Below are 19218 nucleotides of genomic sequence, written 5' to 3'. Positions count from 1 at the left end.
TCCACACACTGCCTCTCTTATATTATCCTCAGAGGTCCAAAATTAGGTGATGCCCTGCTGTCAGCTGATCCCTGAGTACACTCACTCTCTCTCTCTCTCTCCAAGCCCTGGCAGTGGTTTAGCTGGAGGGGAGTTACTCCCCATCCACCGATTCCACAGCCTCTGCAGTGCTCCCTTGAGGGATGGGGGTAATGAGCTCAGCGTCAATCCTCAGCTGGGCTATCCCTTGTTGTGCCATTGACCTGCCATTCACTGTGCAGTTTTAGAATTCTTGGTAGTGAAGGAGGTCAGTGCTAAGCAAACATGCCAGCGTCCTTGCAGGAGAGCTGCTGCTCCTATGTCTTGCTTATCTCTCGGTTCAAGGTTTGCTGGTGAGATTAGCTGCTCAGCTGTTTGTTTGGATGTGCTGTTGGTCCTTTTTCCATATTGTTCATGGTGAATCCAGTTCTCATTTAACACAGGGATGGGGGGCAGAGGGGAGAGAACAGAAAGGGACCAAGGTGCTGAGATGCACCTACAAACCCAGACTCATGAGCAGAGAGTGGGATTGGAGGAGACTTTTAATAACCATGCGCAGTGTTTGCTAGTTAAAGTTAGAGGTGGGCCTGAGCCACAAAGTTTGGGTTTGGATCTGAACTTCATGCCTTTGTGATTCAGGCCCAACATTTTAGTTCAGCATGTGATAGAGATCAAACCAGCTGTTACATGTTAATCTGGGGCTGAATTTCCTCAACATTTTAGGGGTCTCAGCTCAGGCATTTAGTCTGATCCCCATCTCCAGTGAAAAGGTTCCCTTACCACAGTGAAGTCGCTGTGTGAATGAGGGCACTCTTGAGAACAGCTCCATCTGAACTCCTGCATGACTTGGGACAGGGTTGATGAGGTTGGTTTTCCTGCCCTATTGCACAAATAATTTAAAACTGGAGATTTACTGTAGGGGCCAGTGCTATATTGACTGGGGGTCGCGGTCTGTGCAATGGGTGAGAAACCCTAACAATGGAAGTCTTTTCCATCTCTAACATATGTGTGTGTACAGACTATTAAAAACCAAGTTTACTGGGCAGGGCCCTTGTCAGGGTTTATTTCCTTCCTTTAACATCTGTACCCTGTGAAGCATGGGACATACAGAAATTGTCTCAGTGTGGGAGGCACAGATATCATCTGGACTGAGAGGGTAATAATATTCATTAGATTAAAACCATAATAATACTTCAGTTCACCCTCCACCCCCCTCCATTATGGGAAAATGTACTGGGCTGAGCAAACGCTGATAGGCTCCATAATGCTACGTGGGCCTTACAGCAGAGTAAATGTAATACCTATGCTGTGGGTGTTATGAAGGCACAGCTGTGCTGCTGTAATGCCATGCTGGAGGTGCTCTTTAGGGTGATGGAGGGGGTTTTCCATCGCTGTAGTTAAGCCACTTCTCTGAGCAGCAGTAACTAGATTGACAGAGTTCTTCCATTGACTAGAACGGGGTTAGGTTGGCTTAATGATGTCTCTTGGGGGGGGGGGGGTGCATTTTTCACACCTGTGACTGCTATAGCTAGGTCAATCTAACCTTTAAGGTAGACCAGGCCCAAATGCACTTGTGGGGGTTGCTGAAGAGATCTAGCTGCTTACTGAAGACCACCCTTCCTACTAAACTCCACACACAGCCTCTTTGTGTGGGAGAGCATGTCCGTCATTCAGTGCGCAGCCTTTTAACATGCTGTCATGGGCAGGATGTGAACCCCTACTCTAAGGAGGCTAGCCCCCGGCTTTGCCCCTTCCACACCCCCTTGCCTGCTGGAATGCCAAGCTCCCCCACACCGTGGCCAGAGGAGTCCTGGCCAAGCTGTCCCAAGCACTAGCCTGCCTGCCCCAGCTGCCTGGACCACCTGCAGGCGCATTTAACCGCCCCAGCCAACCCAATCATCAGCCCGCCCACTCGCCCCAGCCATGCTGGCCTCCCCTTTTCCCGCAATGCCAGCCAGCCACATAGTGCAGTGGCTGGCCAAGCCCCGAGCTCCATAGGCCTGAGCTGAGCCTCCGCCGGCTTTGGGGAAGAGCAGGAGTGAAGGTGGGACCTCGGGGCAGAGCATGAGTGGGGCCACAGTCTGGGTTTGGGGAGGCTTAGCCTCCCCTGGCCTATTATACCCGCTGCCTATGGATGACGTGGTGTTGCCCTTCTGAGCTGTGTCCCCATTGTGGCAAGGCATTAAGACTTGCTGTGTGTTGGTAGAGAATGCTTATCAATACAGGACTGAGCACTGACTTGCCACCTCCCCCTCTTAAGTTTTACAGGGAAGGGCCTGATTCCCCTTTCACTCACACTGGTTTTCTGCCACTGACTTCAAGGGAGTAACTCCTGATCTGGGTCAGTGGGGTGAGAAGAGAACCATGTTCAGTCATCAGGTTTCAGAGTAGCAGCCGTGTTAGTCTGTATTCTCAAAAAGAAAAGGAGGACTTGTGGCACCTTAGAGACTAACCAATTTATTTGAGCATAAGCTTTCGTGAGCTATAGCTCACTTCATGGATGTGGTCAGTGTATTCTTTGTCATGGATCTGTTCCTGTATGGTCTATGGGGGCCTCTACTGGCTGATGTGTGCATTAGATAGTGAGAGGGGAAAGGTGGAGAGAGGATTTGGGGATTGTTGACACCAGATGAATCCAACAGAGCACTTGCAGTGGAGGATCCTATGCTGCTTGAGTTTGTTGAGTTCAAGCATTTGTTGATCATTTGTCAATCAAATACAGAGCACTTTGTTTCTTTCTCTCTCTCCCTCCCACCTTCCCCCATATATGGGGATGTCTTCTAGAGTACAATCACAGGGTGATATTGCAGCTCAAGTAGACCTACCCCAGCTGGCTTTAAGGTAGCTAGTTTGGGTCCCAAAGGAGAGTCACATGGCAGCTCATGCTTCAGCGCTAGCCCCAGGCGTAGTTATCTGGGAGTAGTTGGCTGCGCTTGTACAGCATATGCTGAAGTTCATGCTGCCACAGTTTCGCTGCTCCACCACCCGAGCTAGCAAGATTAAAGCTAGCTCGGGTGCATCACCCTGTGATGGCAGTATAGACATACCCATAGAGAATGGTGCTGATCCTCTCTCATTAAAATCAGTAGGAGCAGGAACAGGATCCAAAGCACTGAATGGGAATCAAATAACCCTGAATGTTTGAGAATCTCACTGATGGGACAGGCACATCACGGGGAGGGCAGATACCTCAAGAGATCATGGGTTCTCTGAGACCTCAGGGAGGGGACCTTCTTTCTTTTGAACCTCAGGTCATTCCCTGAAAGCTTCTCCCCACCTTCAATTTAATCTTGAGAGCAATACAATAAAATGATTTAAATGGTGTGTTTTAATTCTGGCTGCTTGGAAATGGTCCCTTAATTTTTTCTCCCCAACAGATTATTGCAGTTTTTGACTGACTAGACTTGTTAACATGTGTTGATGTTTGGAAAAACTGAAAACCCCAAAACCAAGACGTTTCTGGTTGAAAATGTTCACTTCTTTGACAGAGAGTCAATTTTTTCCACTGAAAACAAACAAAATAATTTTTGCTTCTAAATTTTTGTCCCCAGCCCCCATTTTCTGTCCAGATCTAGACTAAACCCCCTAATGTCTCTTCCTTTTGGGATAGATGGGTGGTTTGCTGCTATCCTCTTCTGAAACCTATGTGGGAGCCCTAGACAGTTCCAGTTTAAAAGGTTATCTGTAATAATGGTAACTAATAATGCCTCTATAGTAATGTACATATTATGATATAGATAAACCTAATTAAAACAAATATTTCTATTAACTGTCAAATTATTCAGATTTGTTTAGGGATAATTCAGTCTTTTGAAATGATCAGTCCAGGACTGGATTTGTCTCTCCTCTATTGTGGCGGGTCTCTTTCAGGTCAGGGGTGAGGTGCGTTGTTATGGGGTAGAGGACACTATTGCTGCCATGACGATACTTGCTTTGGGAATAAATTGAGGCTTTAGGGTTATCACCAGTACTAAATTCCCTGTGCATTGAAATGACCAGGATAATAATCTGCACTTGCGTAGCACTTCGCAGCTGAGGATTTCAAAACCATTCACTAATTGAGCCTCTCCTCTCCCTTGTGAAGTCGGTAAAGGTGCCCATTTTACAGAATGGAAGCGGTGGCACAGAGGGATGAAGTGATTTGCTCATAGTGATACAGCATCTGAATCAGGAATAGAATCCAGGAATCCTAGCTCACTAGTCTAAGTGCTCGAGGGGACACACTTGGTGAGACAGCAGTAGAGCTCAAGAATTTCAAGTCTCAGTCCACTGTTTCAAACCATAGGACAGACATACATATTGTAGGTGGGCATTGTACTCAAGATAGCGTCTGAAAATGGCTTTGTTTGATTGCTAGAATGAAACAGAATTGGGAAGAATAGTGAAGTGTGATCAGCTGGGGTCCTAATCTGCTCAGGGGTTGCACATTACAGCTGCTTACAAAACTCCACCAGTGGGTTGGGCTGTAGTAAGGTCCAGGATACACCCTCTTTCCTCCTCCACAGGGAGGCTGTCCTAGATTTTTTTTTTCCCCCTCTCTCAGCTGTACTTATACCTCAGAAGCTAGAAGCCCTGCAACAAAAAAAGAACGAAGAAACACAAAGCAAGACTCAGCTAGCATGATGGCCCGGTGCGCTCCACAGCTTATCCGCACCTTGCTAAACGGACTTAATTTGGGCAAAGTTCAGTCTTTTCAATGCCTCAGAGTAGCGGAGCACAATCAGGCACCTGTCAGCCTGCAGCCAAAGAGAAGCTTCGGCTCCACACACAGGCTCCATGATGTCCCAAGGGACACAGGGTAAGCAAAAGACTCAACTCTACCTCATTTCTTCCAGGATCTTTCAGGAAAGACAGTCTGACCCCATCTACCTGGGGCCACGTGCCTCTATCTCAGCCTGCTGAGGTGCAGGGGTGGGACAGACAAATTAGTTTAAAAGAGGATGTTTAAAATAAATAGCAATCAATCCCCTAGCTAGGTGAGAATGGCACCGTGAATAGCCCAGTCTGTGGGAGGTAGGGCTTCACCTGTATCTAGAATGAAAGAGGCAAGGCCACCTGAGGGACAATTGGGGTGGATGTTATGCTGAATCTGTGCATGGTTCTTGCCCTGTGTTCTCACTAGCTTATTGTACATGGTGTCCTAAAGGGAGAGACGTCGACAGGGGGTTGAATTGGGACAGTAGGTAATATTTAGTGGGGCGTGAGTAGCCACTTAGAGCAAGTTCAGCTTGTGTTGTGCATACCTCATGTATTTAGATCTGAGTGAGTTCCAGCAAATGCTGGGGACTAGCTGGGTTCTAGTATTTCTCTGACTGTGGCAACATTTATGTACCTTGGGGGTGGAGGGAGAGACAGAGGCCCAGAGATATGCAGTGGCTTTGACAAGGTCACACAGCAGGTCAGTGGAAAAGCCAGGTTCCTGAGTCCAGCTGAACCGCACTTCCTCAGCCTCTCTGCTCAGACAGCCAAAAAGGGGGCCAATTAATGCAAACCATGACTGTGTTTTTTGTGATGTGGACCCCTGTTTGGTAGAAATTGGTCTGAGACTTGCATCATTTTCCCTTTGCGTCCAAGCACCCATGTCATAAATATAAAGGGAAGGGTAACCACCTTTCTGTATACAGTGCTATAAAATCCCTCCTGGCCAGAGGCAAAATCCTTTCACCTGTAAAGGGATAAGAAGCTAAGGTAACCTCGCTGGCACCTGGTGCCTTCCCTTTATATTTATGACAACCCATCAGAGAATAAATACACTCCGTCACTGCCAGTAGGGCTGGATTCCCAGTGTGCGACGACAGCTTCCAGGACCCATTTTCCAATATAGTAGCTGTACATACTCTAATGCCACAGGATGGTTTATATTTCAGCACCTGAGGGAAAGGTGAGGTCATGTTATGTGTCCTAAAGATGTCAAATACTTCACCTCAGTAACCATTTTTTCTCCAAAAAGGCCAGTGGGGTTTAAGGAATTACAGATATCCCCTCAGGGTTTTATTAGTGTAGTGTGGTGTGGGTTTTTGAAGGATGTATTCAACACATGGCCTGTGGCTGGCCAAGGCTTCTAGCTACAGCCACGTGAGTTTGGATTCCGACCTTGTCCTTCACTCCCCAGCTGGTAAGGCTGACAGCATCTGCAGGCAGCAGACCGTGCACTTCTTAGCCGGAAGCCAGCACCTCACATAGCACTGCACTGACTGTCACCCTCGCAGCTGGGAGCAGGAGGTTCTCAGGAACTCCTTCTTGGGGGCAATACAGCTGACTCTACAATTACTGTAGGGTTTGTTACACTATGAACATACAAACAGGAACACAAGTTGAGTGTTTTGGTTTTTTTTTTTAAATTCTCCCTGTTTTCTCTTGGATGGATTCCACCATTTATTTACATTTTCCCCTTGTCCCTAAGGATCTCCCAATCTTTACATCCCTCCACAGTTCTTGGGTAAACATGCTGGAGCCGTCTGCCTTCCTAGTGGATGGATCCCAATAAGAGCTTCTATTTAATCGGCCACAGGGGGCACTGTTGAGCAACATGGGTTCCTCACTTTCCACTCAGGGATGCACCCACCGTAGGGCAGGGACCAAGTTGCAAACCCACTTCTCGGTCATGGTACTACACCAAACAGTAACCAATGGCGGTTCTCGAGCATGTGAGCTCTTTGTGTAGAAGGACTTTAAGATCCCATCAGGATAGCACATTCTAGAGAGGCTCCTGTTCTTTGATAGGACTGTCTTTTAATGATGAGTCTGCCAGCTAAAGGATGGTGGAGACTATTGAGGAATAAGGACTGGGAGAAGGCCCATTCCTATCAACCCAGCTCTTCTTAAATTCACAAGGTAAAAATCACTTCCTTCTCCTTTTGCAGAATTCCAGCCCAGGGCCAGATCCCAGAAGCAGTTTGGAAATTGTGGGTGTCAGCAAATCCATCCTTGGATTAGCTGTTAAAAATGTCTTAAATCAGGCATAAACTGAGCACTGCAGCATCTGGCAGGTCAGGTATACTGCCTTACAGCTGCTTTCTGCACTTTTGAAAGAAAGTCCCCCAGGAATCAGAGTATGCCTCCTTGGGCCCAAACAAGCAACAGGTTAACCCTCTACAATCAGATCAAAGCATTTATATTTGATGCAAAAGCAAAGAGCCAATAGGCTTGGATTAGGGAAGGGGTATTTCACTGGCACCAAATCCTTGGGTGGCTTTAAAAGCAGAATATCAATTGAAAGCATAGAGCCCAGTGCTGCAAGCCTGCCTCTAATTTAGTGTGGTTTGTTATTACCCGTATTGCCCGTGATGTGCAGGCACTTTCCAAATACTTGAGAAGGATGGTTCCTGCTCCAAGGAGCTCACTGTCTAAGGACAACTAGTGAAGGAAAGAGGACCAAAGGCAATTTAGATACAAGGCAACTTCGCTCACGGTAAGCAGCACAGCAGTAGTGGCGTTTTAAGGACTTAAGTGTGGGCAGGGTAGAAGCCTTGCAGATTTACTCAAGGAGGTTGTGCCATATGTGGGGGGCAACACAGGAATAGATATGGAGGAGGTTGTGTGAGAAGCTGACCAATGGGGAACAAGGCTGGGGAATATAGGCAAAGCAGGGTGTTTGTGGGGGCAGGCTTGACAAGGGAGGCTCCTGAGGTAAATGGTGCTATTCTGTGAGAGTAAGGGATGCAGAATCAAATGCAGAGTTTCTGGGTGGGTCTGAGTTTTACCTCAAGTCTCTCACCAGTTCTGATGGTATCTTCTCTAACTGGTTCTGAAGGAGCTCCACTTGTGTTAAGGGTAATGTGGAAGGGTAATGTGTTAATTTCTCTGTGGAAAAGAAAGGGAACTTGTAGTTCTTCCAAACAAATGTGATCTGAGTAGGCTTTAATCTGCTAGCAAAGATTAAGAAAAATCTAGAAAAAGGGCCCAGCCAGCAAAATGGAAAACACAATATGCCACTTTATCTGACCTTAGAGAAAGGAGTTGTAGCGATAAACCTGTTTAATGGGACTTATGAACAGCCACTATCAACTGTTTTCCTTTTTAATTAGTTTGTTGCTTACTAAATTCTTTCCAGCAATACTTTTTGACACCATGCTTTTTCATGTGGCCTTATAAAATCTTTGAAAAAATAAACAAACATTTAAAGGGCCACTCACTCCTCTACTAATTTTCTGTATCATGTAGAGCCTGAGGGGACTAGTGACTGTCGGTGCTTCAGGTTTTGAGATGCCCAAATTGAAACATCTTGGAGAAATCTTCAGAAAATGCTGAGCACCTGCCTCTGAAAATGAGACACATTTAAAGTGTCTCAAATTGGATACCCAAAATCACTAGTCTCTCTTGAAAAATCTTGGTCCAAGATTTTGTTAAGGAGCAACAAGAGTTTTGCAAAATGTAATATGAATAGGAATTTGTCATTTTTACATCATGACAGATCAACAAGGGTTTTGAATCTTATGTTTAAATATTCCCCTGCAGGGTGGGAATAATAGTCTGTGAAGACCTGAGTGTGAAACTGACTAGTCTAGTAAGGCAGGAGATCCATAGAAGGAATGATTGCTTACATCCATGCACCCATCCACCACATGCATAATAAGACAGCATGTTGTAACCATACGGAGGCAAGCTGTAGAGTCCTGTTTGACAAGCCAGTTGTCAAGCCAGAGAAATCTTCCAAATCATTTCAGTCCTCTAAACAGTGAGATTCACACTTCAGGATGTATGAGATTATCAAAGTAAACAGCCTAAATTATTCATTCAGCTTAACATCACTGCCTTAGATTAGTAAAGGTGTAATGATTTTTAAAAATAAAAGATTGATAAATACCTAGCAATGATAATGGGTTTGGCAGTTGTTGATCTAAAAGTGCCTTACAAAGCGGGTTATCATCGCTGCCATTATACAAGGAGTCAGTGGCAACAGGACTCGGGGTGCCTTATTCTCAGTCCAGTGCTCTGTCTGCGGCACCATGCTGTCACTCAGCTGCAACAGTACCCACTTAATCAAGTACATGACTTCGGGCATGATCCCACATTAATTTCTTATGCTGAATTCCCTTTGAAGTCAATGGAAGTTCCATGCCTGGGTGGTCGTAGCACTGGTGCCTTAGTGATGGTTGAAGCGCTAAAGCTCACAGAAGGTAGGTGAAGGTTGGAGTTTGCTTTTGCTTCTTCCAAAGCATTTTGCCCATCTCTAAGTGCAATCCCAACACTTTGCCTTTCCCTATTTTGAAGGATCCAATCCTTTTATTCAGTTTCTCGGACAAATAGGAAAGATTCCAGGAGGCACAGGCTTCAGACATCTGAGAAGAAGTTCCACAGACAGTTAAATGGCTTGTTCTGTTGAGAGAGAGAGAGAGTCTCAGTCAGTCTCACTGTTGTGGGGCTTGAAATGGCTCTGAATATTTTCTCTGCCTAGTAAAACGGGACTGTGCTGCTTGCCTCTGGCTGCAATAGGCCATTTTTGTTACTCATGTGATATGAGTGTGTATATAAGAACCCATTCCTCCTGTAGTACAGGTTTCCTGCTTGACTTCTCTCCCTGTTTTCATCTCCAGGGGGTCCTGTGCTGAAAAATGTTCTAGATATTGCTTTATGATTGAAACTCCCTGAAAAGCAATAGGCAGACCCCCTAATTTTAAGGTACATGATTCTCTGAATTATACCTTACCTATCTGAATTATGTGGCATTGGGAAAACACAGAGGGGGCTCCTGAAAATGACAAGGAAATAAGACAACCCTTCTGCTCCCTTCTACTGCCAGTTTAGATTAAATCTAGGCAGAGGCTTTTTCAAGAGATAATCATCAGTGTTTCAAATTTTCTACCACTGGAGACTACTGATGGAATCCATATTACTAGGATTCAAGAGAACAATTATTTAGCGAGATACTGTAACAAGGGCATAATCGTGACGATTAATGCTAGTGATCAACTATTATCTAAGAGTATAGATGGCGCTAGACACAATCATGGTGATTCTGGATCACTGGTGCAGAGTTAATCTGACCAGTAAGCTTGGTAGAAGGAAGGAATTTCAACTCTCTTCCCCACAGTGGAATTTTCACAGGTAATTTTTTTCACCTGCTTCTGAAGGATTGATCAGGGACCATTCATTACAATCAGGTAGGTATATGCTACATGTTCTATCCAATACATTTGGGAATGGTAGAGGGGAATGAAAACTGTCTGACCTAGGTTCACAGGTGCTGACTTTCCAAAGTTCCAGGGGGTGCTTGACCCCTGGCTCTGCCCCGACTCCTCCAAGGCCCCACCCTTGTCTCTTCTTACCCCACCCCACTTCTTCCCATCCGGTTCCACCCCCTTCCCTGAGCACACCGTGTCCTCGCTCCTCCCCCCTCCCTCCCAGCCTCCTGCACACTGCGAAACAGCTGTTCTCTGCAGGCGGGAGGTGCAGGGAGGGAGGGAGAGGCGTTGATGCGTGGGGCCCACGGGCAGGAGGTGCTAGGGGGTGGGGATAAGCTGATAGGGGGGCTTCTGATGGGTGCTCAGCACCCACCATTTTTTCCCTGTGGGTGCTCCAGCCCTGGAGCACCCATGGAGTCGGCACCTATGCTAGGTCCTTCTCATCTGTTTCTGCAGTCACTGATAGAAATAAATCAGTGGAGGACTCCCTATACCGGAAATAATTGATTTCTGCCTGCCGCACAGCACAGCTGGGGATGAACACATTGCATAAGCATTCCCAGGTGTTGCTTCAGCTATCTCCGGGATATCCCTAATAAACGAGTTTTCCCTCTGCTTACTTCTTGGGCTTTCTGAGCAAGTGAGCCTGATGCAACTGACCCTAAATACAATATAGCACATCCTTCGGGGCAGCTACACTGGAAACTTCAGAGTGTCTGGTATACGCTTAGGTCATTTGATTTTGTGTGCTTGCACTCTATGGACATATTGCTAAGAAATCGGTAGACTGTGTTATAATTTCCCAGCACATCTGAGCGTCACTGCTTGTTTCTTTGTCCCTTGGGTTTCCAGGAATGTGACCTTGCTGAGTTTTGCTCACTTTAAATCTTACTCTGACTGTGAGAAACTGGGTGCTGTTTCAGTCAGCCTTGTATAAGGGGCAAACCAGAGGATTGCAGGCTTGGCCAATTCTCTCTACTAAACAAACACATCATTCTCAAGGCTGAAAAACCTTCTTCTGATGCCAGCAACGACAAAAGCAAGGCCACCTGGCTGCAGCAACACTTCTGTTGCTCAGGAATGTATCAGAAGCTGCTAGATGGGTGACATCCCTTTCTAGAGGGCTGAGAGAGCAACCTGCAAAGTCAACCAGGGAGACTGAGCTGCTCTGAAGTTCTGTTGGCTTTGGAGACAATTCCTGCCTTTTGAATTCACAGGAGTATGGGCAGGTCCCCGTTCAGAGGTGCTATGCAGAACGATGCCATTGTATTCAGTGTGCCACTCTGTCAGTCCATCAAGTTCTGAACGGCTCAGAGAGCTGGTGGTGTGATATGCTACTAGGCCAATATTGTTTACTATTTGGCTGTTCAGTGGTTGATGGGAAATGAGTTGGGGGAGGGTCTCAGTCTAGCTCCTATGGGACAGATGTCCCCACATGGGTGGCATGAATTGGCCATCTTCTTGTCAAAGTTGGTGTAGAGGGCAAAAGCTTAGAAAAGAGATGACTGGGGCGGGGGGTGGGGTATAAGAGAGCTCTATAAAATCATGAATGGTGTAGAGAAAGTGAATAAGGAAGTGTTATTTATCCCTTCACATAACACTATAACCAGGGGTCACCCCATTAAATTAATAGGTAGCAGGTTTAAAACAAACATAAGGAACACAAGGCACAGTCAACCTGTGGAATTTGTTGCCATGGGATGTTGTGAAGGCCAAAAGTGTAACTGGGTTCAAAAAGAATAGCTAAGTTCATGGAGGGTAGGTCCATCAATAGCTATTAACCAAGATGGTCAGGGACACAACCCCATGCTCTGGGTATCCCTAAACCTCTTATTGTCTGAAGCTGGGACTGGATGACGGGGATGGATCTCTCACTAATTGCCCTGCCCTGTTCATTCCCTCTGAAGCATCTGGCACTGGCCACTGTCAGAAGACAGGATACTGGGCTAGATGGACCATGGGTCTGACCCAGGATGGCTATCCTTATGTTCTTAAGGACTGAATGAGATACAGAGGCTGATCTTTTCCTCTCCTCCCTGGAGGTGGTTCTTCTAGGTCAGTGTTGGCAGGATAACTATAGGACTTAGGTTTCTTGGGCTGTCAATTTAAATTGCAAATTCCCTTCTGCAAGAATGATTTCCACCTCATCTGAGATTTCCACTTCTCTCTTGGATGTTGTTTTCGGAGCCCCTCACCTGTCACGTTCGCACTGTCGGTCCTGATTTTGTAACCTTGGGGTGTGAGGTTTCTGACGTTTTACTGTAGTGATTTTTGAACCTCAAAGCATTCAGCAGATGGTGAAGTTCAGCATCTGTAATTCAGATGTAATTGATCTGCCAAACCAGGCCAGAACAGGTTGTTTCATGAGATTTCCAGAGCCAGCATGCAGCCAGCTTCTCTTGGGGTGTCTCGACAGCTTTGCTTCCAGGAGGAGCCCAGAGCAGCGCAGGCAGCTGTGAAAACCCTCAGCGATGCAATTGTTAGCGACATTCTGTTTAAGCCTGGGGCAAAAAAAGTCTTTTTTTATCTGACTTGTTTGGCCACCCCTTAGGTATTGTGGAGGTAGCACTGTGTGGGAAGCACAGTTGGGTTACCAAAATCCTGCCTCTGTTCTTGCACAGGAGATGTGTAACAGAAATACACGAGCCACAGAAATGCTAATGGGACCCATATGACTTTTAGGACCTCCATATGATGAAGCTTTTGTGCTTGCAGTTTATAGATCACAAAGACTGTGAATGTTTCCTGCCATGGCATACCTTGGGGAACCCAAGTAAAGTCACAAGTGTATGTTTTAGAGCAGGCTCGGGGACCAGCTGTGTTTAATTGATAGCCCTCTGTTGTGATCCCCCTTTCTATACTACATTCTCCATAGTTCCCTGTCTCTTTTCTCCAGCCAACAGAAATCTGATTAGGTTGCATTCATGCAAAGAAGGGCATATGGGCTGGGTGATTTAATATCCAGAGAAGATCCCTCTCCATCTTTTGACCAGCAATTCAGAATATCCTAAGCAAAGGCAGAAAGAACCCATCTCAGGTTTTACACAGTGCTTGCTGGGTCTGATCTATTGTTATTGCTATAATGCAATAGTTATATTACAGGCAATGTACCTAGGCTGATTTGTTGTAGGCATCCCTGCAGAAATGGGTTGTGAGTTTTATGCAGACTTCCAGCCAGAATGGGCATATTCAGAAAAGTCCCTGGACCTTCACCTTCACATAGAGTTTTAGGGCCAAATCTAGCCTAGTGAAAATGGGGGCGATTTCCATTCATACACTAAAAGCTGTATCCCCCTTATGTTGAGGATGAATTTTCCTTTTAGTGTATTATCAAGGCTCTCGGTGACCCTTTCGGGGTTGAACTAACAAAGAGTAGAAATGGAGCATTTAGCAAATAATCCTCCTGGGGGAAAAAAAGAGCGAGCCCCTGTTGCATAATTTAAATCTAATCCTGAGCAGCTTTACCATACAGTATCCTCACTTCACTCCATATAGGATTAGCCCAGAGAGGCCCCCCCACCCCTAGCAATAGCAAATGTCTAGCAAGCTCTTTGGGTTTAAATCAACAGTCTCCCACCCCTTGCCCATACACAGGTACGCTCATTCACCCTTAACCACATGTCTATTCTTAGAAACATTTGAGGAAGGGGTAAAGTTTGTGTCCATTCAGATTTGAATGGCTGTAGTTTGCCCTTCCCTGTGCAGTGAATGGCAAGGACTGACACACAATATACGTAGTGTAAGTACTTTCATGCAACTGCATTGTAGCCTTTCAAGAAGCTGGGTGCTTATGTAAATTCCTCATGTGATCACTGCCTCGTTCTCCTGCTCAGCCGGCAGCTGTTTCATAGGTAGCAGTGGCCCAGCTTCCACTGACCTCCTGTAACTTGTTTGACAGCTCTGCGGACAGAGTGACGGTGCATTTTATAAACCGGGATGGAGAGAGACTCACGGCCACAGCCAAAGAAGGGGAGAGTTTGCTGGAAGTGGTGGTTAATCAAAACCTGGGCATCGATGGCTTTGGTAGGTGCAATAATAAAGCTCCCAAGGGTCAAACACAAAATGTGAAATAAACAATGCAGGGAATTGCGAGACTGAAGACGCGCTTGCAATGGTCTGGCAACGTCACTCACTGTTCTGGTTATCATCAGTTCTGCAGTTGGGTCAAACTCGGATCGCTGAACTGGGGGCCAGCTCCTCTCTCTCTCTGCCACACAGTCGTTAGTGAGTATGTATGTGTCCAGGGTGCAGGGCTTTCACATCCCTGTCTCATTTAAAGGGCCAGAGTGGCAATATCTGTGCAACTCCCATCCTAGCTGGCACCCCCTGGACTGTATTAATGAAGTTATTTATTTATCTGGATGTATCAATTATGTTCATATTTCAACTATGTATTCATTTGGCTTTGGGATCCTTCTGGTTAAGAGGTGCGGGGCCGCCAGTAAATGTGTTAGTAGCAAGACTGGCTCCTTGATTTCCCTCTGAAACCACTCCTGATGTACTTTCGGCCTGGGTATAGGCAGGGCCACCTCTTTTCACAGTTCCTCAAGAGTGTCTACTCTCCCTCCTTGCTGTTCTCTGATGCACTGTGCTGACCCTTCCCACTTCCTGCAGGTGCCTGTGAAGGTACATTGGCCTGCTCCACGTGTCACCTCATCTTTGAGGAGGACGTCTTTCAAAAGTTGGATGCCATTACAGACGAGGAGCTGGACATGCTGGATTTGGCCTATGGACTCACTGATACGTAAGCATTTTTGCCTGTTGGAGTTGGCACACAGAAATGTACCACTTTCTGGACTGGGAATGTTCTGTCTCGCTCCTCGTAGTCTAGACTCTTAGTGTTTATAAGGCACCAGTAACTCAGAGGGTGTAATTTATTTTCTATTACGAACGTGTCTTAAGAATCTCCTTCTTCTGGGGGAGTGGGAGGGTAGTCCTAGCTCCGTCCTTTGATAGCTGAGCTGTTGAATGAATCTGGAGACAAACGAAATGGTATGGGCATTGGCGGTGGGAGCTAGTGGGCTCTTTCCTTTGCCACAAAAATGTATGAAACTCACTCTGTTGTCTGCTTTTCAGATCACGTCTAGGCTGCCAGGTGTGTGTTAAAAAGGCGATGGATGGTCTGACTGTCCAGGTCCCCATGGAGGTTGCTGACATGAGGAGAGAGCTGGAAGTGGGAAAGCAAAGCAAATAATAATATTAGTAACTGGCATTGGCACCTGCACAAAGCCTTCCCTTAGATTTATGTGTGTTTTTTTAAGTATATTATATTTTGTTGTCTCCATTGAGCCTTGTGACCAGTTTGCATTAGGTCACATAGGCCCTGATTCAGAATCCATCCCTATTCAGCAAAGCTCTTCCTTACACATGTGCTAAACTTGAAGGACTTAAGCACATGCTTAGAGTTAAGAACCTGCTTAAGTCCGCTGAAGTTCAACAAGACACCTCAATGTTTTGCTTAAATGCTCTGCTGAAGTAGGGCCATAGTAAACACAGGTGATTCTCTCCCTTCCTTGAAGTTAAGGACATCCCAACAGTTACTGTGAATGGCGAATTTTGCTGGATCTGGCTACTTAACTGTAGAGAGACTTCCCATTCTGACATAGTTGGGGGAACGCTAGTGCCATAAAATCATAACTGCATGGATCAGCTTGATTAAATAGTCTGTTAGTTTGATAAATAGCAATGGATGGGTAACCTTCAGGATTCTGCCATTTTACATAGAAATGGATTTTTTCCCATAAATATGAACTTCTTGTGCCAATGTGCACTAACTGTGCTAATTTCTCCAAATATTTGCTCCTTTCTCCACTATTGTATCACATTCTAACTCAAAAATAAAAGGCTAATCACTGGGTTTCTAGACCAATTAAATTTGTTTTCCTGATGTGGTTGATAGTACAATGAAAGAAATGGAGATCTGGGGCATGAACATGCAGTTGCTGTTTTAAAAGATATATTTTACCTCCTGGATTCTCTCTTGATGGGCATGTCTAAGATGCAGTCAGAGGTGTGACTGCAGCCTGTGTAGTCATACCCAAGATCACTTGGATCTGTCTCAAATAACAATAGCTGTGAAGCCACAGCAGCCTAGGGTGAATAACACTGCCTGAATAACCCTCACTCTCCCTTAGACTTGAAAGCCCAAGCTGCAACATCTACTCAGCTCTTTTTAATGCACTAGCACAAGTCTGTAGACCTGGGCTGAGACACTCACTCCCAGAGGCAGTGTAGAAATGTCCCGTGTGTACTCAAGCAGCTAGGCCACTGCTTTGGCTTCACTGATATTAGTATTCCAGCTGTCTAGACCAAAGCCAGCTCTGGTATATAGACACATGCTGTAGTCGCCTTTCTGATTACAGTGTAGCTGTACCCTATATGTTTGAGTGAAATTTCTAAACTTGCCACTGAAGCCACATGGACATTTGAAGTCTATATTCAGGTTTTCCATTCAGAAATCTTTCTCTCAGAAGTAAGGATTTGGTTTCAAATTCACAATGCATTTAGCAGGCAATCAAAAAACAATGACCTAATGGGAAACTGTTTATCAGCATCACAGACACTTCCATATGCTTGCGATATGTTTTAGTGATGAAAGGGAGTACTTTTTCACACAATGCATTATTAGACAGTGGAACTAATTGCCACAAGATAATATTGAGGCCAAGAATTTAGCAAGATTCAAAGAGGGGCTAGACATTTATATGAATAACAAGAATGTCCAGAGTTGTTATAGTTGATGCTAATAAAAGAGTACTGCAAGGGAGATAAAATGTCATGTTTCAGGGTTTAAGATAATCTTTCAGAGATTAGGATAAAACCTTCTTCAGGGGCAGATTTTTCCACATCTGTTTACTAAGGGGTTTCTTGCATCTTCCTTCAAATTGTCTGGTGCCTGACATCTGCCATAAATCTGCTTCTTCGCATGTGCAATCCCACGTGGCTGATTTCAAACACCTAGCCTGGTTTGGCTGGGATTGCTAGATTGCAGATTGCTAGATGCTGATGTGAACCATTTGAAACTGGAAAGCATGTGAGAACAGGCTCTCTGGTGAGATTTCCAGTGCCTCCTGCTCCTGAATGAGCTGTCAAGAAAATGAAAAAAGCCTTTCTCTCAGTGATTTGGCACAGCCCAGGCTGGAAACCAGCAGCACTTACATGAGAAAATGGAACAAAAAAGTTAGCCAAACTCCTTCAAATAGCAAAGATTCTAGACAGATCTTATTGTAGTTGACCTGATGTTTCCAACCATACTGTCAATGGTAAAATAATCCAGTCTCATTGTCACCTGCATCTTATGGCATTTTTGTTTTTATGCTCCCTCTGTTATTTCTATACGGATTCCATTGTTCTTAGAAATATGCTCTGCCCTGCATTGCCTGGGTGGCCTGCAGGGTGTTTTGAGCTGCTGCTTTGATACCGAGAAGGTGATACAAAAAGAGAGAGAACTTAGAATCATAGGGTTGGAAGGGACCTCAGGAGGTCATGTAGTCCAGCCCCCTGCTCAAAGCAGGACCAAGCCCCAATTTTTGCCCCAAATGGCCCCCTTGAGGATTGAACTCACAACCTTGGGTTTAGCAGGCCAATGCTCAAACAAACTGAGCTATTCCTCCAGAGGCAAAAATACTGCACTGGGTTGTAGCATGAATTGTGTATGTAGGGTAATGACAGCACAACATGCTTCACCAGAATGACTCTCATGCTCATGACTTCTTTAGACTCTGAAGCAAGTTAAACCCCACTATAATAATAGGGCTCCATCCAGCTTGCTCAATGCACGTTGCCTCACAATATACTCCCAGAGCACTAGGGAAGTGGTATCATCCCTATTGTACAGAAGGGGAACCTGAAGCACGCAGAGGGGTATTTTGTTTGTTTTTTCTTTTTAAAGCCACATTTTTCTGGCTTGGGCCAGGGTTTTCAGCAGTGACTAATCCATTTTGGGTTTCTGAGTACCCAGCTAGAGACCAGCTAAAGGGCCCTCATTTTCAGAGCATGGGTGCTCAGCACTCTCTGAAAATCAGCTCAGGCACCCAAAACCACTAATCCTTTGCTTGGACCCAAGAGTTAGGCACCTAAAGAGAAGCAGACTGATTTTCAGAGCTGCTGGGGCTCCTGGTGATGTCCCAAGAATGAGGCAAAGGTAGTTAGTGTTGTCTTACTAAGTGTCTACTGGGCCTAGTGCCTAATGTGGTCACCTTCAGTCCAGATGGGATTATACCCGTCATTCACAGTTTGCTTGGTTTTGAAAAGTTCCATCCTGGATAGTCCCCAGAAGCAAGCAAGTAAAAGGGAATGGCTGCGACTGAGCTAATAATCCAAAAGTGAGCTGCTCTGAGGAACCGCTCGGAGCAGAGCAGGAACGACCTGATAGCTGAAAGCAGTTAGGCTGTGTTCTAGCAGCAGTCCTGGGACTGTGCAGAATGGGGGCCTTCTGAGAAGCAAGAGACTGGCCCCTCCCTCTGCACTTGGTTCTTCCCGTATTTGCCTGAGGAAACCACACCTTTGGATTGTGTCACCACTATTAAGGAGCTGGGGAGTGATAGCAGCAACAGCAGAGGCTGTTGGGGTCCAGTTCCTTATTCCCCAACATGCATTAACCAGAGACATGTTCAAGTATTTGCATGTTATGGGCCTATGTTCTTTTGCTTCAGTGGATTCTTTTGGTGGTTGGCACAAATGTACTACTAATAAAGGTTTAATAATAACAAAAGTCTTTCCTTCCCTCACAAAGCATCCCTCAGAAAAATGAATCTGTGTCTTCCATATCGCTACTGTTACGTAGGTTCTTCAGCAACCCAAACCATCCCGAAAATTCAGGCAGCATAACACATCGCACATATACACCCCTCACCTCAGCCAAGTAGATAGAATTGATTTGCAGGGGTCTCTGAAAGTGAGTTTGTACATCAATGCTATTGTATGGTGTGCTACAGTAAATGCAGTAGGGTGAGTTAAGGAGGGAATTTCTGCTTGTCGGTTGAATTTTCTTGCTTTTATCATGCATTTTATGTCAGACCCTTAGTGTAATGGGAATAAGAAAATTATCATTCTAGAACCCTGGTGACTAACATTC

At 45.6% G+C, this 19218-nt stretch overlaps 1 protein-coding gene across 1 annotated transcript; it reads left to right on the top strand.

Annotated features, from left to right (window-relative positions):
* The first annotated feature begins 4497 nt into the window (after positions 1-4497).
* LOC140916950 (adrenodoxin) lies at positions 4498-15999 on the top strand. The gene is made up of 4 exons (XM_073358845.2): positions 4498-4816; positions 14041-14165; positions 14757-14886; positions 15219-15999. The coding sequence occupies exons 1-4, from the start codon at positions 4638-4640 to the stop codon at positions 15334-15336; spliced, it is 552 nt and encodes a 183-aa protein (XP_073214946.1). The 5' UTR covers positions 4498-4637; the 3' UTR covers positions 15337-15999.
* Positions 16000-19218: the final 3219 nt, after the last annotated feature.

This window comes from Lepidochelys kempii, chromosome 9 (genome assembly GCF_965140285.1).
Source record: "Lepidochelys kempii isolate rLepKem1 chromosome 9, rLepKem1.hap1, whole genome shotgun sequence".
Classification (NCBI taxonomy): domain Eukaryota; kingdom Metazoa; phylum Chordata; order Testudines; family Cheloniidae; genus Lepidochelys; species Lepidochelys kempii.
The sequence above is the reverse complement of the archived record's forward strand: the minus strand, read 5'-3'. Positions and strand labels throughout refer to the sequence as shown.